This window comes from Herpailurus yagouaroundi, unplaced genomic scaffold (genome assembly GCF_014898765.1).
Source record: "Herpailurus yagouaroundi ecotype Mexico unplaced genomic scaffold, PumYag 205, whole genome shotgun sequence".
Lineage (NCBI taxonomy): Eukaryota > Metazoa > Chordata > Mammalia > Carnivora > Felidae > Herpailurus > Herpailurus yagouaroundi.
Window position 1 is genome coordinate 11464833 of NW_024412436.1, and position 22243 is coordinate 11487075.

Sequence of the window (22243 nt, forward strand, 5' to 3'; positions counted from 1 at the left end):
ACACACACAGAGTGTGAGTGGGGGAGAGGCAGAGAGAGAAGGAGACACAGAATCCAAAGCAGGCTCCAGGCTCTGAGCTGTCAGCACAGAGCCCAACGCAGGGCTTGAACCCATAAGGTGTGAGATCATGACCTTAGCCTAAGTCAGATACTTAACTGACTGAGCCACCCAGGTGCCCTGGAAGAGAATTTCTTCAAGAAGATGTTGTGTCCACAAGATAACAGGGAGCTATGAAAAAGAAACCATTCAAGAACAAGAAAGAGCCTTGTAAATTTGAAAAACAAAAATTCGCTGAGATATAAAAATTCTGTTAAAGATCTGATAGAGAAAGTCAAGGATAACTCCCAGAATATAAAGCAGAAGGCCCAAGACATTGCGTACAGAGAAGTTGAACATCTGACTACCAGGACTTTGAGAATGAAAGAACAGAGAAAAGAGAGCGACTGAAATCAAAAAGGAAAAAAAAAAATAAAGAAAAATTTCCCCAGAGATAAAGAAAGTCTTTAATACAAAAGGGTCTAGCGTCAATGAAAAGTGCCTACGCCCAGACATATCCTATGAACTTTCCAGAACATCAAAGAAGAACAAAACCTAAAAACTTATAGAAATATAGAACGGTGATTGACAAACGGACATCAGAAATAACAGATCTTAAAAAAGACTGCGACAGGCTTTTAAAATTGTCATTGAAAATGATTTTGAACTGAGAATTTCATATTCTAATTCTCCATGCAGAATGAGAGTAACTAAGCCTCTAATGCAGCAGGAGATCAAGGGACACTGCCTAAAGTCGATGACACAGGAAAGAGAAATTTCAGTATATTGTTTGAAGTTTTGCAGGTAGCCATTCAAAGAATGAAAGAATCACCATTTTTAATGGAAAAGGAAATGAAGGATAGAGAAAAAAAGAATAGTTTAAGCTAGATCTTTATTTTCTTATAGTTAGGAGTATGTAACTTCTTTAGCTAATATATAAGACACATAAATCCGACGTTATTTAGAGGTACGAAAATAACCAACAGAAGTGCTGAAAACAAAGGTTTTTGGAAGTCACTGTTAAGAAGCAGGCCTGAAAGTTGGGAGGAGCGAAGCAGGAGTCAACTGCTTTTTATTTTAAAAATGAGATTAAGGTGGGGGAAAAAAAAAGTTTAAAACTAATTAATGGGACTTTCAAACAGAGCCCGGAAGCATCTAAGTGGTTTCCAAAGTGAAGCGAACTTCACAATCCATGGCTTTTGAGCTTGGGAAAAGTCATCTGAGAAGCCTCTTCATATTTGAAATACACCTTAGTTTACTAGAAATTCTGAGAAGTTCTGAGAAGTTCTGCAGCAAAGAAACCAGTTTAACTTCACTGGAAAACCAGGTTGATTCACTGAAAGATCAATTTGGTGAATTATTTGCTGATTTTCATAAATTTACCAATGGTCACTCAGACTTATGGCTTATGGGAACGTTTTCAGAGCTGCGACAGGAATGTGCAAATGGCAGAAGACTAGGCAAGAGGGAAAGAGTTTGTAAAACAAATTAATATAAATGGATAATTTGCTACAAATGAGATTGCTTAGGCTGGCTCTGGTTTCTTTTGGACGTTTCTGAAGGTCGTTTTTAACTTGGTTTAAAATGTTAAGCATTTGAAGTTTTTCTTTTCCTCAATTCCTCCAGTGGCCTGTCAGCTTTAATTTAGTATCTCTAGCAATTAACATTTAAATTAAACATAAATTCAAAAGCATCCCTCCAATATCAGAATTTTAAATCAATCTAAATCTAATTAAATTCTAAACAGACAGAAATGCAAAATTAGGGCTAATAAGTTACTTAGGAATTGGTGAGAGAACATTATAAGCGCTTAAAAACCGAAAGAAAATTACATTTCAAAAGCACAGAAAAGAAGCCAAATATAGCTGAAACAATCCTGACACATAAAAAGTGCCAAACCTGAATACAGAAAAAAATGTATTTCACAGAGGAAATTTTCAAACACTACTGAGTTTTGTTTTGCCAACCTTCCAGATTTTTTTTCTAGTGATGTCTCAGGAAGCATCTCAAGGTTAGTTTACTCCGAAAAGCATCTTTCAGTGTCCATAAATCCAGACTGAACATTTCTGAAAAAGCTGCTAAGTCACCATTGGTAAATTTGGCATATCTCACAAATGGATCTTTCATGGAATTCGTATTTGGTGAACTGACTTTTAGTGAATTGGCTACTGGTGACTGATTTTCAGCAAACTGACCTGAAGCTATTTTATTTAACCTAGCTTTGCCTGAACTCATTTGACCAGGATCCTTTTTTCATATCATATCAATGGAACAGTCATCCCCAGGGAACATACTTTGGAAAACACTACTTAACAGGAATGGAGTCAGATGCTTGCCGGGGGCCCTAAAGAATAGCAGATTTCGAGCATATTAATGAGAAACAGATAATGGAGGAGCTAATGAGAAAAGGAACTTGGCTTTTACCCAGATGTTCTACTTCTACAAACCTGCAGCCTCTACGTTCTATTCGGCCATCTGTAAGAGTGAATAATCCATATTTTGCATTAATTTTTTTTTAAGTTTATTTATCTGTTTTGAGAAAGAGAATGAGAGAGCAAGAGAGAGCAAGAGAGCGAGAGAGAGAGAGAGAGGCAGAGATGGGAGAGAATCCCAAACAGGCTCTGCACCATCAACACAGAGCCCGATGCGGGGCTCCAACTTGCGAGATCGTGACCCGAGCCGAAGTCAAGAGTCGGACACTTAACCGACAGCCATCCCTGCATTTTGTATTAATTTTAAAATTAAAACGTTATACTTTCACAGCAAACTCATGAGTGAGAATGCAGTATTTGCTTTCTTCTTCTCCGTCTATGGCCTTTGGGTCTGAGAAGCAGACCGTCCTCACGTTTTAATACTCTCTTGCTCACACAGGCCAATGTGGTAGCTGCCAGCAGAGTGCCCAGTAGGGAACAAAGCAACATTTAGGGCACGGACACAGACTTGCAACCCCACCAGGACAGAGAGGAGGCGGACACTTGAAGCTTGTCTGGTAGGGAGTAGCAGGGACCTAACATCCTGCTGCTGCTGCTGTTTGGGGATAGGAGTCCATTGTCACCAGACTTGCGATTTCCCAAGCAAAGATAGAAGCCTGGTCTTTCTAAAAAGTGTAAACATCTCCTACTCTTAGAGATTAGCAACTATTTCTTTTTTTAAAGTTTATTTACTACTTTAGAAACAGAGAGCGAGTCGGGGAGGGACAGAGAGAGAGGGGGACAGAGAGAGAATCCCAAGCAGGTTCTGCACCACCAGCACAGAGCCCAGTGTGGGGCTCGAACTCACAAACCACGAGATCATGACCTGAGCCGAAACCAAGAGTCCGACGCTAAACCGACTGAGCCACCCAGGCACCCCAGAGATCAACAACTATCTCCATTTAAAAAAATACCATGCAACTGATTGGAAATACATACTTTTAAATACATACGAATGTATCCACGTGTATGTAATACAGGTAGGTGTATATGTGCATAGTTATGTGATACTACTTTGTGAGCTATCTACGTCTCACTTATCTTATTCCACCACCTCCTAAGTCACAGAAAAAAATGATGAGCTCTCGAAGCTCTGATTGTCCCTCAGGATGTTCTCTTAGAGGCAGGCAGAGGAAGGAAAGGGCACACAGAACCAGAACTTAATGGTAATTCAAGCAACAGAGAGGTAGAACTGAGCTGGTTTGTTTCTATACTCCATTTGTAACTGAAACTGAAGAGGTTTTGGAGGGTTCTGGAACTCAGAATCTCAGCCAGAAGGGGCGATGAAGTTCATGTGGACAACCCTCCCACCCCATACAGGAATTACTTCTAAAAAATCCAACAGATTGTATGAACACTTTCAAAATTGGGGAATTACTACTCTTCAAAACTCAACAATCCATTTATGGGCACCTGAACTGTTATAAGCTGCTCATGTCAATATCCCACCTGAAATGGGTCTCCCTCTGATTCCAGGTCCCACGGCCTGGCCCCTCCTCCTCTATCATGGGGGATCTACTTCCTTCCTGCTCGACAGCCCTTCAAATATCTGAAAGTTGATAGGACGTCTACTTGTCCTTCACAAAGTCTTTTCACCTTGTGATGAAACATCTCCATTTCTAACATAATGTGGCTACAGAATTCTCATCCTGGTCACTCTCTGTCAGAAACTCTAGACACACTGTGATGGATGCATGCATCCAATTCCCGGAAGTTGACACTATCCATGCAACAATGCAGCCTAAGGCTGATTAGCTTTCCTGGCCACAGCACTGGCTGCCCTTGACCCCCCAGATGTATTGGTTAGGATTTTTTATGTCATATGAACCAAGAAATCCAACTGAAACTGGCTGACAAAGAAAGAAAGAAAGAAAGAAAGAAAGAAAGAAAGAAAGAAAGAAAGAAAGAAAGAAAGAAAGAAAGAAAGAAAAAGAAAAAGAAAGAAAGAAAGAAAGAAAGAAAGAAAACTATCAGCCTAAGTGTTCATGTAGCTGCACAGTTACAGGGGTAAACTTGGTTTCAGGCAATGCGTGAATAAAGTGACCAGAATCTCTCCATTCCTCACCTCTGCTTCCTGGATTTGATCTTTCTCTCTCTTTGAGGTGGAGAGACCAAATAGCCTACATGTCCTGTGGATGCATGCTTCCTCAGTTACGAGCGACAGGAAAGGGAAGTCTTTCTTAGTATCTCAAATAAAGTTCAAGAATGGACCATCACTGGCTCTAACTGGTCTGACTTTGGTCAGGTGACCAAGGAAATGTCCAGCTTACGCTAATCGTAGGCTGCCCCCGTGGCCAGTAACATACAAACCAGACAGCTAGGACATCTGAGGTCCTCTTGAAAAAGAGAGTGGAGGAATTAATACTAGTGTGGTGACCAGAAACAATCTGCTACAAAATACTAGAAGAATTCTCCAGCCTGTTACTAAGTTTTTAATCAGAAATTTTAAGGTCATCTTTTTGTTTCTAATTAAGGAGGTAAGTTTCGAAGTTTGCATTAGTCCCCCAAAGCATTAGTTATTCTTCTCAGGTTCACAACCCTTACAAATTTGATATGCACAACTTTTATCCTTTCATTCCATTAAGTCTTTGATAAAAACGTTGACTTAGGACCAAAAAAGAAAAAAGAAAAGAGCTTTGAGGCATCTGTTATGTTTCCCCAAAGGGGTCTATCAATCTGTTCACGACTCCTGCTCAGAAACAGCTCTCTGAAAGGTATAAGTAACCCTCGCTAGCTCACTAGCCCACGTTTCCATCCACAGAAACCATACCAGGAGACCTCCAATACCTTGCTGGGATCAAAGTGCACGCTTTCTGTCGCATTTCCAAAATGAATGCCGACCTCCGCCGCGTGCCTCGGTGCCTCCAGGCAGCAATGAGCGACAGACACCGGGACTGAGGAGCCCTCACAGAACATGGCGCACACGGCCGCCAGGTACAGCGGGTCCCCCCACCACTCCTCTGCCTCAGGTGGGCCTCACCGGCCTCCTGCTCCATCTTCTCCTGTGGCCAAAAGACCTGTCCCAAGCTTCTAGCCTGTGTCCTGGCACGAGAGGGTCCTGGCGCTCCCTCGGGGATCCTAGCCACCCGCTCTCACAGATCTCTGTTCCGACGCAGACCTTGGACCGTGCGGGGCTTGCTGCTTTTCTCTCTCCGCGTCACAGTGTCATCAGCCTTTGGGTGCTCTTTGCCACCTTTGATGAGTCTCCTGACATTTAAAAAAATTTTTTTAACGTTTATTTATTTTTGGGACAGAGAGAGAGACAGAGCATGAATGGGCGAGGGGCAGAGAGAGAGGGAGACACAGACTCGGAAGCAGGCTCCAGGCTCCGAGCCATCAGCCCAGAGCCCGACGCGGGGCTCGAACTCACGGACCGCGAGATCGTGACCTGAGCTGAAGTCGGATGCTTAACCTACTGAGCCACCCAGGCGCCCCTCTCCTGACATTTTTACTAGACCGTTTCGAAGCGAAACAGTACAGCGGACATCTGTTCTGTTTGTCTATTATCCCCACGCCTGCCAAGCTTGTGAACAACTTCTGTCCCTTGGGAAACGTGTGCTCCTGGTAAGGCTGCCAGCACCCCACCTCTCCTGGTTCAGGCAGGAGTGGGCGTGAGACCCAAACGTGCTACCAAAGGCCACCCCAAATTTAAAATCTGAAGCTAGTGGGAACAGACCTTTCCTTTTGCCACAGGGCCAGCAAATGCAGGCTGGGGCTGCCTGACACCTGTGCAGAAGACTGTGTGGGAAAGAATAGGGCAAGACAGAGGAGAGAAGAACTGAGAGCGAGCGAGGAAAAGAGTGCACAATCTGATGACCCAGACCGCACCCCTGAATTCTGTCACCAGATCTGTCTACGTAGGACATGCACACAGCCGTGCGGGCAGCAAACTCCCTTCTCCGTCAGGCAGTCTGAGGCGGATTTCTGTCACTTGCAACAAGAAAAGAATCTTGACGGATTCATGTAGGAAGAAGGCGGGTGGCGTAGTGGGAAAGACCACTCAGCCCTCTAGAGTGTTGTATGGTCTGGACTCTTACGACCAAGCAAATCTGGGTTCAAGCTGATTCCAACGCCTTCTGTGTAAATGCAACAAAAATAAGATACATGAACCTAAAGCCAGAGTTTGAAGCCTCGCAGGCAAGTCACATAGGCCTCGGCCTCCTTGCGTGGAAGGTAGGACTAGGCAAACTCCCTCCGCACCATGGCCGTGAAGGCTAATGGGCAAGCTGCTGGGTCTGCAGCAGGCTCTGAATAAGTAACAGCAATTCCTTTCCAATTTGAGGAAGCTGGAAGGCAGAGGAGAGCTCATAAAGTCCTCTCACCGACTCCTCTGGAAAGATGCTGCAGATACTTTCACGATTGTGGTGCCCAATCTATCTCACTTTGGGAGGATACTGCGGTGATATTTCCCATTACAAGTGAAAGCAGATTTGTTCCTCTTTAACTCTGAAGGGCAGTGGATAGTATGATCGGTGTTCTTTGTTCAGAAAGAGAGATTTCCACCATCTGTTCCCTGGTGGTAGAGCGGGAGCTGTCTACACCCAACCCCCGCCCCGCCGCTGCCCCCAGGCCGTGCCCTCTGTCTGTCAAGGGCCCAAGCTCACTGTTCCCCTGCATTCGTTTCGTAGAACCTGGCCAGGGCCACCCCCTTTGAATCTATGTAGCAGTAAGTATATTAGACATTTTTTCCAGCCAGTATGCTGTCGTGAGCTCAAGAGCTTTGTACTATCTAGCCCAAAGGATTTTTGTGCTCAAAATAACCTGGCTATCTAAAACATTGGGAACTATCATTTGTGGGTCATTACTCCCCATCTCTCATTTCTTTCAAGGACCTCTTACTGTTCCTTACAAATGCTCTCACCATCCTCTATCAGTGATTGGACTCAGGAGGGTTGACGAAACACGTTTACCTATAGTTTAATGGATAGCTCATTCATTTTACCCTTAGAGAATTTCTGAAAACTCAGGATGGAACTCCCTTAAAATACACAAATAGCATGTGTGTGGGCTGACATTTTTTTTAGATCACAAAACATGTACTTTATAGGAAGTTAAAATTGATTTCAATCAATTCTTTCTGAGCCTTTCAAAGTTATATCCATCCCTTCCCAATTCTCAGCCCTACCTGATTTTCTGCTGGCTCTCTACAGGGGAAAATGGTTCTCCCCCCCCCCCACTTTCTCTTCTAAGAGCTGAGAAAAAGGAAAAGAGATAGCAGCTAGTTAGCGGCAGGGGCAGCCAAGCAAGAGATTGATTCAACAGGAGAAATTCAATGTATCCCAAAAGATTCTCTAGGATTGGATATCCTGCTGCTTAGGGTACAATGGTTGTAATAAGGAACTGAAGATTTTCTGTTAGGAGAGTCAAAGTGCTCAGTGATGGCTTGTGAAAGTTAAAAACAACAACAACAGTGAACCCCATGGGAAATGTTTTTATTTTGGAAATGCTTTCATGAGTAGGACGACCATAGACCATTTCTCAGAGTGCATGCTGTTCACATACGCTGGTGACCACAGAAGACTAAATGTTTTCCTGTGCAGGTGAGCTAGCCCCAGGGGTTAGAATATGGCTTTCATCCTGCTCTAAAAGGAGGCTGTTGACTGGGGATCAGGCACAGGCAACAGAGGAAAAGTATTTCCTGTGTCCTGTCCTTGCCCTAGATCTCAGGAGTCATGGGAGGTACAGGTGTGGGAATGGATGGGGTTGGTGGCGGTGGGATATTTGAGCAAAGAGGAACTGGTATTCTTGTCCCAGATAGGAGGGGAAGTAAGGGAGGGTCTGCGATGGGCAGAGAGAAAGTACGTGAGCCAGAATGAAGATGTCCTAGGAGGAAGGCCCAGGCAGGAGAACACAAGGGACTTGGACACAGACCCTGGAATCAGCACTGGAGCGTCAGAGGTGAGGAAAGGGAAGACGTCCATGGAGCATGAGCGTCTGTGGACTGGGTGAAAGCTACGAGTGGAAACTTATGCTTTCCTTGGACACTGCCACCAAGGGGACACAGGGCTTGGGTCCCTTTAGGTTTGCTTGGAGAAAAACTCGAAGTAGGGAGTTACCCAAAGGTGGGACGCAGATGCCAGTGGCTCTTCTCCTGGTTTGAACCCTTCCCAGTAGGCTAAATGCTAGAATGAGTCGTGCTGTCCGGAAGAGCCTGGAACCTTCACAGGACGCGGTCCCGACTGGGAGCTTGAGTGTTGAAGGAGGGGCTTGGAGTGTAACATGGAGCAGGATTTGGTGAAGGCCAGATGGGAAAAAGTGGTGTCAGGCAGGTATGCTACACGTTGCTTTAAAATAAAGGTTTGAGGGGGCGCCTGGGTGGCTCAGTCGGTTAAGCGTCCGACTTCGGCTCGGGTCACGATCTCGCGGTATGTGGGTTTGAGCCCCGCGTCGGGCTCCGTGCTGACTGCTCAGAGCCTGGAGCCTGTTTCGGATTCTGTGTCTCCCTCTCTCTGACCCTCCCCCGTTCATGCGCTCTCTCTGTCTCAAAAATAAAATTAAAAAAAAAACGTTAAAAAAAATAAATAAAAAAAATAAAGGTTTGAGGACTACCGATGACTTTAAAGAGACCCAGGGGGTATGTTCTCCAACTGCCAGCAGGGGTCTGCAATGCATACAGACTAGAAGTTGAGTCTGATCACATGGCCACTTGGGTGATTTCTCTAGAACCTGGGGCTGATCAGGGAACTACTTACCAGACCTCAGACCTCTGTTGGCCCAGGTACTTCCCAGCAGATAAGTGAATATGAATCTGGAAGTGTCTTTAACAATGCAATTCAATACAAAAATCCAAGCAGGTAGCCAAAGCTGGCAATTGGGTGGCTGGGTAACCCATGGGGACAGAACACTTTTTTTTTTATTGGTCAGATGAACTGGACAGAAACAGTGTGATCAGGGAGTTCCATTCAGAAATGTTACCACTACAAGGATGGCATCATTTATGTGCAAGGATAACTACAACCCACAAATGTGCCATGGGAAGAAGGGGATGTTTCTAGGCACGAGGCCCTGGTCAGCTGCTGGCCTGGGTTCAAGTTCAATGGAAGGTGAAAGTAAGGCAGGATTATTGGTCCTAATTTGAAAGCAGAAGTTCTGATATTCACTCTCTGATGATGACAGGGAAAAGGTACATGCTTCTTGGGTCCTGGCCTACCCTGGGGGCTCAAAAGGCAGGGAAGATTGTAGCAATGGATAAGTCTGACTCATGGCTGTCGGGTTTTGGAGCAAAGAGGAATTGATATTCTTGCCCCAAGTAAGGATGGGAAATGAGGGAAGATTTAAAACGTAAAATGCAAGCAGTGTCATGTTGTCACAGATCACCCAGGCCGGAATGTATAGAGCCACCTAACTTGAACTACAGGCTTTCTTAACACCACCACCCACATGGTCCCCGGGTGCTCAGAAATGCCACTGCACTGTTATGTACAATTTTTGTTAATATCTAACCACCTGGTCAGTTTCTGATGGGGCTGAAGAACCTGAAAGTGTCCCAGGCAAATTATCTCACAGGGAAGAGCCTCTATTGTTCACGTTATCTTATAACAAAGGTAGCTGCGAGTTTAAGCGTTTGGTTTTAAGGCTGTGTCAAAATGGTTGCATGAAAAATGCCAAGTCCAATCACTACCTTCTCTCATGAGTGTCCCCTGGAAGGCCGGCCTCTGGGAGAAGGATCCTCTAGTGACCCACTAGCACCCACTATTCGTACCACCACTGGGTCGGTCGTGAGCGGAGAGTCGAGGTTTACCCTAGTTACTCCTAGAGACTCATGCGTGCTGGCCCTTAGAGTTCCTGAGCTCAACTGGAAGCCCAAGAAGCAGGAAGTTCCTTTTCCAAGGCAGACGGGTGACTTCCAGTAGGCCCAAATACACCACGCAAGATAAGCGTGGGGGAGTGGTCCTTGGAACTGGTATTCTCCCGGAATGGAGAATCAGGAGGCAGTGGCTGAGGCAGATACAGCCGGTGTTAGGAGCTGAACTCTGTCCCTCCAGAATTCAGACGCTAAAGCCCCAACCCCCAGTACCTCAGATTGTGTTTTTGGAGAGAAGACTTTTAAAGAGGTGCTAAAGTCAAAGAAGGCCCTTGGGGTGGGCCCTAATCCAGTAGGCCTGGTTGCTTATAAGAAGAAGAAATTTGGGCACATAGAGACACCAGGGCAGCACGCGTGCTGAGGAGAGATCACAGGCGGACAGGGAGAAGACGGCCTAGTGCAAGCCAAGAAGAGAGGCCTCAGAAGGAGCCAAACCTGTTGGAACCCCGAACTTGGACTTCGGAAAACAAACTTCTGTTGTTAAGCCACTCAGTCTGTGGTATTCCGTTATGGAAGCCCGAGCAAACTAATACAGCCAGGGCCGGCTGGAGTGGGGCACGGCCGAGCTACACGGGATGCGAGCTCCCAGGACGGGGTAGCGAGGGCTTTGGGAAACCAGAGCCACCAACTCTCCTTTCCACGTGAGGCTTCAACACAGGAGGCCGGTGAGTGAAGTCTTGAAATTGGCCAATAACCTCCACAAGGTACAGGTACTCGACCCACTGAAGGTACTCCTACTCCAGCACTGCTAAAATCTCATTCAGGCCTGTCCAATCAGGCCAGCCTTGATTTGGCTCAAGAATTCCTCTCAGGTTCTCAAATGCCTGGCTTTCTGGAAAGACCCAAGTGTGGCACACAGCTGGCTTCTGAGCACTGTCCACAAGCTCCACCGGAGTCAGGATTGTGCTTTGGTTTGCCAATATCTACCACAGTGCACGTAGTAGGTCTCGGTAAATCCTTCTCTTGAGGAAACGAGTATGTGCCTGAGCCAGGAGCTTGAGATGTCCCCATTCAAATGATCCTGTGTACCCAGAAGGCCACACAGGATGCTGTTCACCAAGTGTGGAGGGTGGGTAAAATATCCCACTCCGGCTCCTACTACCAGGCATAATGAAAAGACCGTCTTCTACTCATGGAGTCGGGGAAGGAGGACTTCCTACAGATGTCTGACTTCCTATAGGCTCCCACTCACGGCGTCCACGTGGACAGACACGCACAGATTCCACGTGGACGCATGCACAGAAGAGCAGGAGCATAGGGGTGCTCACACGGGGAGGGGCAGGAATGAACAGCTTCTGAATTTTCTCGTCTGACAAGAAAGTGGTTGTGGACAATATGTGGATCTAATCCTCGTGGCACAGGGGGAGTCGGTGGGAAAAAGCTCAGCAGAGGATTTCAAAAATATGATCCAAAAGAAAACAAGTAAGAGGCAGGGCCTCAGAAAGACGGTCAGGCGGTGGCCCTCCAGGAGCCAGGAGACACCGTGTGGAATTGTGTGGCCAGAAGCTGACAGCACAGGTTTTATCCGTGTTCTGCCACGGGCAGCACGTTGGAGGTGATGCGTGGGTCACCTTCCCCGCCCCAGTCAGGGCCTTACGAGTATCAGCAGCGCCCGATCACTTTGTGTCAGCCTGAAGTCAGGTGGGAAACAGCCAAGTCGGATTAGGGCTTGGTCTGAGAAACTGCCAGATGTCCCAAGCGTGTCTGCCATCACCCGGGGCTCTGTCAGAACCTGGAACATTCCTTCCAGTGCCGGGGGCCTGGGGTCAGGGCTGCAGCCTACAGGAGAGTTGGGGGGCGGGGTACGGCCACCCACTCCTCTTGTTCAGAGGCACTGGGGGATCAGAGCCCCATGCCAGGGCCCGGCACAGGCTGTCCCCGATTCCTCTTCCAGAACTGTCACGAGACTGTCACTGCTGTTGTGTCCTGTTTTTCTTTTCTTCTTCCTCCTTCTCTTTTGTGTTTCCTTGATTGTATTTCTAGACTCTGGAGGAGGAGAGCCCTTGGGGACTGAATTAAAAGGCCTGATATTAAAAGTTTAAACTGGAAGTTCTTGGGCCCTGACAGACCGGGTTGCCCACTGCCACGCAGGTGGTCACCAACCCAGTGTCCAGACGGCAGCCGAGGCTAAGAAACCAATGTGAAGAAATTGGTGGCAAAGAAAAGGAGGTCCTGGTTAGATGTTATCAGGCAACTCAGTATTTTACACACACACACGTAGAGCTCAAAATCTTGGACACGGTTCTGGCCACCAAAGACACTCTAATTAAAAATTACAGCATGGAAAAAATGACTCAGTGGCCAAAGGATTACTGTCCCCGTCAGCGGGCAGAGAATAAAACATCTGTTCACTTGCCGGGTGAGACAATTCTCACTTGTGAGACAAAGAAGGCGAGTGAGCAGGACACTGGGGGAAGTCCAGACGCTCATCTCCCCTCCTGGGTGGGGACCGGGCTCCAGCTTGGTCTCCAGGTGCCACTCTGTGGGTGCGGCTGAGGAAAGTTCCACGCCAGATACCCCAGCCAAGGCCCCTGCCCTCCTGGAAGGAGCTTCCGGACAGGGACACAGACGCACGCATCGTCAGAGGGCAAGCTAACGGCACCTGTGCGACGCAGGGATGAGGGGCTGCGAGGGCAGGCCCAGGTCAGGGCCGGGTGGGGGACGGCACCCACGGCTCTCCCAGCCCCGGCCGTGCCCACTCGCTCTGCTGGCTCCTGGACCACCACGTCACAGTGATTGATGACAAAAACCCACCAAAGAGCCAGCGCAGGCCTTGAGAAGAAAAGCCAGCTTGAGGACAGCAGCGGCAGGCGTCGCTGGGATGAAACCTCGCATTTCATCAGCTGACCAAAGCTTCCGAGGAAAAGTTAAAAAATTGCTGGCAGAATGAAAATGGTGGGGCTGCTGTGCAATCGCTGGCGGTCTCGAGGTGACAGGCACCTGACCCGTAAGCACGCCGTGTCCCCGAACCACCAGCTCCCTTCACTTCCGCGCTCCCACCATTTCTTCTGACAACAGGGCACAGGAAACTGTGGGGGCTGAAGTCACCCTTCTCAGCCTTGGCTTCCAGAAGGCAATTTCACGCCGCTCCCGTCTCGGATCCTGCGCCCGCTTGTTCAAATCCCTTCGTGGTTCATGTTCTGCGCTTTCCCAGGATGCTCACAAAATGTCCTTCCCGCCACCACAAAACACAGTTTGTCAGGTCAATGGCAGCAAATCTCACCCTATAAGAGCAGGCTTTGGTCAAGGAAAAGGAGAAGACTCATATATTTTGAAGTGAATTTAGAGCAGATATATAAAAATCATGTCACCCATTCTCCGTTCTTTTGAGCAAAGTGACATCTGGGTGGATGGGGGACACAGTTTGGTGACCGTTACCTCCGTTTAAAATGAACGTACATTTTGGGACGCCTGGGTGGCTCAGTCAGGTAAGCATCCGACTCTTGATTTCAGGGCAGGTCATGATCTTGTGGTTGATGAGTTCAAGCCCTGAGCTGGGCTCTGTGCTGATGGTGCAGAGCCTGCTTGGGACTCTCTCTCCCTCTCTGTGGGCCCCTCATGTGCACGCTCTCTCTCAAAATAAATAAACTTGAAAAAAATTAAATGAATGCACGTTTTGATGCGGCAAGTTAGCATTTAGGAATTTACCATATGGATTTGTCCTATGTATCTTTATACAAAGATCCAAGTACGTGGACATTAATGGCAGCATTTCTTCAAATAGTAAACATAAATGGAAACAATGGGGACTAGTCTGCAAATTATGGTACAGGAATGTACATGAGAGGACTCTGTATATATCTGTTAAAAAGAACGAGGTAGACACATACAGAAGCTGATCTGCACCATGTCCTCACTCTGTAGTGAAGTGAAAACAACCACTAGTAGAACATGGGATTTTCTCTTCTCTGCCCACTAAGAAGACTGCTTGGCTGCTCCCTCGCTTCTCTGGCTCATCCCCCCTTCCCCACCCACCGCCTTGCCGGGCGCACGTAACCGATCAAGGCTGGGGCTGAGTCCCTCCACGACAAAGACAAGAGGCGGCAAGACAGAAAGAAAGGAGAGGAAGGAGAGGTATAAGAGTCCGACGGAGCAGTTTCAAGGGGAGAGTGGGGGGGAAATGAGGGTCCGAGGGTGTGAGAATCACTGGGAAACTGAGAGAAAGAACGGAGGCCTTAGAGAACCACGTAAGTGTCCTGTGGACGCAGGTTTATGTATGTGTACTGAAAATTTCAGGGAAGAAACTCATCCTGCTTCTCTCCAGGGAGTGGGACCTGACTTTGAAAAATGAGGGTGATCTTTATCTCACGTTCCTTTGAAAGCACCCTCTCCTGGAACTAATGCTATCCTCCCAACAAAAGTTACGTTACCAGAACACGTGTGAATGCACTGAAGTCCCCCTCAAAGCCTTAAAAAGCCTCTGCATCTCTAGCTCTTTCTCCGGGTCCTAAAGAAAATCAAGTCTAATTTATATCCATCATGATTTAAATCTTAAGTTTAAGGTAATTCTCAGTTTTGTTTTTGTATTACTTTCTCCTTTTTTATCTTTTTAAACTGTATGGTAAACACTGGTGATATATCTGGGGCTGAGCAGACTTTCAAGGGCTAGTCTCGTGACAGCACCATAATCATGAACACCTTCTTCAACAAGAAAATGTTTCCCAAACTCTGAACTACCACCGGCAAACTGACTTTTGGAACCCAATTCATCTTATGGTTAAGATCTTATTTAGGGGCGTCTGGGTGGCTCAGTCGTTGAGCTACTGACTTCGGCTCGGGTCACGATCTCACGGGTTCATGAGTTCAAGCCCCACGTTGGGCTCTGTGCTGACAGCTCAGATTCTGTGTCCTGCTTCAGATTCTGTGTCTCCCTCTCTCTCTGCCCCTCCCCGACTCATGCTCTGTCTCTCTGTCTCAGAAATAAACATTAAAAAAATTTTTTAAGATTTTATTTATTTTTTATTAAAATTTATGAAATACCTTTAAATTGCTTTCATTCTGCTTAATGTTCATAGTGCTACAGGACAGATGACCATGCATCTATAATCACAGAACCTCTCAAGAGGAAACAGTATGAGCTAAAGATGATAAATTCGGTTGGATGTGAATTAACGCCAACCTACTTTATGAAACATAAAGATTTTCATGCTGCGTTGCAACATAAAGGGAACTTATTTCTACTGAGTAAAAATAAATGACAGACGGGCAAGAAGGGAGCTGAAGGCAACGTGGTGATTTGGACAAAACCAGAATGTGGACGCCTTCTCCTCTGAGGTGAGTAGTTGTTAAAATTTAGCCAAGGTCAGGAGTGAGAAAAGTCACCCCTGGTGTCCTGACCTCAATCTAGCTGTTACAAACAGTATATTAACATTGTAAAACTGTTAGAGCAGGTGGCAATCCGGTCACCTCTCGGTAACTCATGCAGAGCTAACTGCCCACGTCCTCGGCCAAAGGTGAACCCAAAGTCTACCTAGATCACCTGTGGGGAGACCGGGTAGGTGTTTGACGGCCCACAGCGTAAGCTCCCTCGTGTACAGGCAGGGGGCAAAAAGCGTCACCAACTTCCAGATGCCCACCTCACAGTTAAGATCGCTAAAGGGCTTGCACCGCACCTGACCTTGTGTCCCTTATTTTCACTCTTGCTGCGCTAAAGCGGAGAAAGGCCAAGTATGACAGCGTCCACCTGACTTCTCTCTGTTGGTTCTCGGTTACTCATAGCGCCCTTGAAGTGGGGTCCTCCTGCGTCTGTGCTGAGCGGCCCGCCCGGCGGGGGTAAGGATGGAGGGAGGGCAGGAGGAGAAGTGGGCGCACGTCCCACAGCAGCCGGAGCGGGGGGAGGGGCAGTGGAGGGACCGCAGGAAGGATTTTCCCAGCCAGCGTCTCCTGGCCTCAGTCCATCCGCTCAGCCTGTGGTTTGGCTTCCTCACATGAGCCCCGGAGTTCAGAGCGAGGTGACACCGACTGTCGCGGACCCGCCTCTCGTTGCAACACTGAGGCTCAGAGAATGAAGCCTTATCTCTTTGTGCTCACTTCATATGCTCTGCAAACCCGCAAGATTCATCATACCAAACAGACGTTTCCCGCTCATGGGAAAGTCGACAGTCTCAGCCCTCAAGGCGATCTCTCTTAAGTTTGATTAGCGCTGACTCACAGTCTGGATTCCAGAGCTGTTCCACCACAAGCAGTGGAAGAAGCCACCTACGGAAGCTCTGAAAACACCCTCGGGCAACCCAGGGCCACGGCCGGCCTGCACACCCCTGCCGCCCACCCGGCCGGTGGGGTCTTCAGGCCCCTCTCTGCCGGCACCGCACTCCAGGCCCAGGCCCGGCTTCCCGGCCTCGTGTCTCACTTCCTCGTGTCTCAGTTCCCACCTGAACGGATATCCTAGACCCTGGGCTTGCTTCCGTTCTCATGTGGATCCTCGTCACTTCCCCTCTCGGTCCTCTCCCGAGGCTCTCCTCGAGGCGGGACAGGCAGTACCCGGGACTCTGCCCCTCTCTTCACGTACAGCCCCTCCCCGGCCCGTTGACCCACGTGGCCTAGGTGGAGACCTGGTTCTCCCTCTGCTTAGCCCCTCGGGGCTGACGTCGTATCCCCATGGTCTTCAGAGCTACCCGGAATGGAGCCTCCGCTCTCCAGGGACCTCCCCCCCTCCCCCACGCTCCCCAGGCTTCAGGGCACCTTCTCAGCAGTGGGTGATCTGATCCAACCTCAGATGGTGGTACGAACGGCTGTGCCCCCTCCCTTGGGCCGATCTATCCCAACTTCCACACTTGTGTTCTCAGCCCCACCGGCACCAAAGTGCAGCACTGGATGTCAATTCTGCCAAAGCTCCTCTGAGTTACCAGAACATCCAGGGACAGAACACCCACTGGTCGGAGGGAGCTGAAGTCAGTCAAGGAGCAATCAATCGGCAACAGCTCCTTCGCCTGGCTCGATGACATGTCTGAGCCTGGGTCATAAGGGGGCCATGAGGCTAAATGGCTCCAGCGAAGGCACCCCGGGAGCCATCAAGGTGGAAGAGACGGTCACTCGTCGGCCAGACCGAGGGCCCCAGACGGGCCACCCACCCCTGGATCAGCAGAGGCTAATGCCGCGGCCTCCCCCGGCTGGTACGGGCCACATGCCCCCGCGGCCGCCCTCAGCACTCTGCCTCCACCCCGTCGCCGCAAGCAGGACACCGCATTGTAACCACCGGCTACACACACACGGCGTCTCGCTCGTCTCTGCACACCCACGGCGCCTGACACGCGCAGGAACGACGAGTGTACGAACGACGAGCGTGTGCACAGGAGCCAACGCACAAAGGAGTGACTGAAACAAGGTCTGGTTTTGCACGCTGACCGAGAAGCGGATGGGAACGGAAGCGAACACTCGGGAAAGCAGAGTAAGCCGAGTGACTTGGGGATGCCGATCCCACGCCCACAGAAGACACGCAGCCTTTCCTCCGGCCCTCTCGCTGGCACTCACCTGTATGGCTCCATGGTCCGAATTCCGTAGAACAAGGCCTCCTCCAGCAGACCCAGGTTGATGCAGGCGTCCATGGCGCAGTCGAGCACCTTCAGCTGGTAGATGTTGATATCGGGAAGCCGTTCCGAGTTGCTGCTGATGATCGCCTGGCACATGGCCAGAACCTGCTCCCACTCTGTTATTAACCTTAGTTAAGGATTCATTGTCTTCAGCCAGAAAACGAGTAAAGTGCGATTCTCTAACAGGCTGAAGAGCTCCCAGGCACAGGAGGGAAGGAAGAGCCCATTATTTTGCACAGATGAGCTGCCTGCAAACACGCTCGAGAAACAAAAACATGTAAGTGGCGTCTCAGATAAGTAAATTCTGTTTACATCAATAAGCCATCTTCCACGCAAGCCTGTACTTTGGGGGATTAAGACACCCAAAGAACCATTCTTTCTTCCGACTCCCGTAAGCGTTCTCTTTACATCCAGGCACAGAGTGAATACAGCTGTTTATTAAACTGGACTACCAGTTAGGTCCAGTTGAAATTATGCATGCCGTCAGCTTCCGTTACAAAACTGGTCTGAAATTAAAGAAGCTTCAGGCAGATTCCGTGTCTAAGAGGAGGAGCTCATTTCTGCTTCTGTGTCGTTTGAACCTCGGGCATACGTGAAACCAAGCCCACAGCCACTCACTGGCCCACAGGAGGGGAAGCAGCTTGAACAAGTACATCCCCACTGGGCCTCATCTTGAAGTTTCTTGATTATAAAGCAAAAGTGATCCAAGCCTATACTTAACCAAAAAAAACCCAATTCATATTTTGAGCCCCCAAAGCACAAGATAATATTAAGAACACGGCTCCTGCATGTAAACTGTGGGCAGGGCGAATGATGCTTTAAAAAGGGCAGGGAGAAGACCCGATACCCACTTAGGAGCAGCTCCGACTTTCCGACTCGCTGTGAACCCATAACTCACTCCCGTGGGACTTCGGTGTGATCGCACTTTTGACAATGGCTATTACTCCCCGTGCTGTTCCAGAGGGAGTCGGAGGACTGAGCGCACGGTGTATGGAGTGTGCTCTGAATCCTTCCCAGGTGGATCACTCTGGAAGCACGGCGGAAGGCAGCTCCCTTCCTGCACAGCCTCCACTGCTGGTGTCAGATGAGGGGAGGCCACGAGGACACCGGTCTGGGGCTGGCCCTCCCCGCCTTCAACCTGTGTGGCTCCAATCCACCTGCTTTCATGTGCAGAATTCTACTGGGGCGAAATCTGCACTCGGTTTGCAGATTTCAGACACGACAGAAATGGCATAGCCTTTGACTGCAGATAAAGCTGGATTTCAGTGTGAGCTACTTCTGTCATTTGTTAGATCTGAGGCTCTGAGGATGTCACCCAGGTGAGCACCTAGTGGACAGGAGCCCTGATCGTGACCAGGCGTAAGGAAAACGGCTCAGCGGACCGAACCCCCTCCTACCCACACCCCTCACCTCCAGCACACAAGCCAGTCTCTTCGCGATCAGTGCCCCTGACCGAAGCCCCCTCCATCCTCCATTGGGCTCTCACACCGCACGCACGCCCTGAACGGTGCACTTCAGTGCCCCTTTATCCCACCCTCCAGCAACATCTACCACTCCTAGCCTCCATGCCGGCCAGGCGGTGCGGCCTTCCAGAACGTCAGCAAACACTTGTAATAAACCAATCAAGCTGCCTGTGTGAGTGGGAACTAATGTCTTCATTAACCCTCCAGGAAATATGCTTCTCTCCGCCTAGAGGCAGAATACCTCACCCCAAAGGCACGACTTCCTTACTTAGAATCACAAGTGCCGCAACGCACGGCCGAGGGTCTTTACTTCAGACTTCTGCACACTACACTCTGTAATTTCAGCATGAGTCCTGTCTCTGAGGGGTCGACTCTGCTCTCAGAAGAGGTACATTCATTGAAGAAAAGGGAGTCGGTGCCTTTCTTTCGTACCCATCTGACACACATGTTTAAAGTGTGCCGAGTGTATCCCCAGAGGTTGGGGGTAGGCGGTAGCTTAGGCAGTGCACTGATTTTGTAACAGATTGCCGGGCTAACCTCTGTGGCTTTTCATTCCAGGATTAGATATATGACAAACTGTCAGGAGGAATGACTGTCTCTTACACAACGCTAGACATTTCTGTGGCAAGACTTTGCACCTTATTTGAACATTGTGTTGCTTGACCTCCATTGCTATTTGCCTATTCGTTTATCTACGCTCCGACTCATTTCAAAGAGGTTTGAGGTGACAAGCCTCAGAAATAAAAACCAGATGTGATATTCTGCAGTCACTGATAGGAACACATCCACTTTATCCCCCAGCAGGCTGGAAGGGAGCGCGTGCCAATTTCCCTTCGTAACATTGGCAACTGTCTCCTGGCAAACAAGGCCAGCCTTTCCTGTAAAACACCCCAGTGAGCAAAAAAATGGAATAATTTTAACTAAGAGGCTTTTCCCCCAAGCTAATGTTGACATTGTATTTGCTCAAAAATGTAGTCACCGGCATTTGCTTGGTGTCGAGTACGATCCGTTCTGTTCCAGTGAGGAATTGAGCTCTAGACCGGAGCAGGGTGGAGAGCCTACCTGAAGCAGACAGAACGGTCCCTCAGATACCCTTTTTCCTGCACGCTTTTCAATGACAGGAAGAGGAATGGGGGGGGGGGAGGAAAAGGGGAATAAAGGGAAATTAGTCAACTCCTTGGAACCACCGAGCTTTCACTCACTTAGTATCATATTATTCTGCTTAAGCCCTCCACGGGCCCCTCTCCCCTAGAAAGCATCATCTCCGTGCACGGCCTGTAAGGCCTTGCCGGGGGGGCACCCCCCCCCCCGATACTGAACAAGCGTGACCTGGTGACAGCACGTGATTTCACATTCTGCCTGTCTACACAGGCTCCCCGCTCCGGCACGTGCCCTTCTTCACGGCGTCGGCCTGGAGAATTCCCACTGTGCCTCCCAGACACAACTCAGTGGTCACCTCCTCTCTGGAACCCTCTTCAACCTCCCAGAGCTGACTACTCTGCCTTTGATGCCTCTCAAATACATATTTACCAAAACAGGTATTCATTTACGTGTGAGAGTTGTGAGTGCAGGGTTGTGTCCTCTTAATAGACCCTCCGATCTAGTCCACGATTAAGGGTGGACCAAAGGCTGCGTTGTGACTGGCAAGGTGGCAGGCACAGAGTCAGTTTGCAGTGAAACCCAACTGTAGCAGGGTCATCAGGGACCTAATTCTACTGCATGGGACAACAGAGAATGACCCTACTTCTCTAACTGTAACGGTTCTCTGAGCCCAAGGAGGACCCCCTCTCATTCCCAGATTTGACTGTTTTCCCAATAATGCCAATCCTTCCTATGGACAGGGTTTCAAATTCCACTGGGATCCTGGCTCCATTCTTCAAAACCGATTCCAATTTTCCTACACCTTCCTTAACATGTCCTACCCTAAAGTGAACAGAAAACTACAGATACGATCACACTAAAAGCATCACCTTTCTTACTTTCTATTCTCTAATACAGCCCAAGATCACAGTAGTTTTTTGAGGGGTTATATCATCCTTGTAAACTTTATTAAACTTTGCTGTTTACTAAGACCCTAAAATTGTTCCACATGTTTTGCTATTGCTAAGCTTTATGTACATTTACAGACTTAAGCTTTTTGACCCAGACAGAAGATTTTATATACGTTCTTGTTGCATTTCATCTTTTTGGATTCAGGCATCATTCAAACCTTCAGGGATCGTATCAGCCCCCCTCTGCCATCCTCCCCACTATAACCTTTGGGAATGTGATGACCCTATGCTCCGTGTGTTCACTCAAGGTACAGTCAAAGGTGGAAGAGAGCTGGAGGCGGGGGGGACAGAGAACTCCAGAGTGACAGGGACCCGGGTGGCAGCATTTTCTCATATGGCTGGCTGTTCAACCATTTAGGAAGACGTCCGGCCAGGCTAGCATCCAGCATCAATTTCTTGGCCACTTCTAACTGAATCTCCTTCTGGAATCTACATACAAACTTTGCCAAAGAAAGCTGGGACTCCCTTGCTCTTGGTAAACCCTGCAGCCTCGGGCTGATCACAGCTTCCTTTTTCCTTCCTTTAGTAACCAATTACAGATTCCTTACCCAACCTGCAACAACAAACAAACAAACAAACAAAAAACCACCCACTGGGTACAGACTTCAGAAATTACTTATTTCACCGTTGAAGGTAAGAACATCTATCTATCCACCTCTCCTATTCTTTACAATGCTTTCAAGAACACCTTGTCTGCAGATTTGCTTACTGATCAGGGTAAGAATTTCCCCGCGGCATCTGAATGACATTTCGATCTTTTTCATCTTGGTCTATTTCTTCTTACTGGGTGGTTTCCCTCTGCTGCATTTTTGCTCAGGTGACCTCCCCTACTGGCAGCGACCCCCTCCTCAGCCTCTGCCCATCCAAACCCTGTCCCTGATTTGGGCCA

At 48.5% G+C, this 22243-nt stretch overlaps 1 protein-coding gene across 4 annotated transcripts in view; it reads right to left on the minus strand.

The window, feature by feature from the left end:
- SMYD3 (SET and MYND domain containing 3) overlaps window positions 1–22243 on the minus strand; it is a 689995-nt gene that overhangs the window by 78586 nt on the left and 589166 nt on the right. For all 4 annotated transcript variants that reach the window (XM_040451870.1, XM_040451871.1, XM_040451869.1 and 1 more), the window contains one exon: window positions 17782–17956. In XM_040451870.1, the coding sequence (XP_040307804.1) occupies window positions 17782–17956 (175 nt within the window). The remainder of the gene's footprint in view (window positions 1–17781; window positions 17957–22243) is intronic.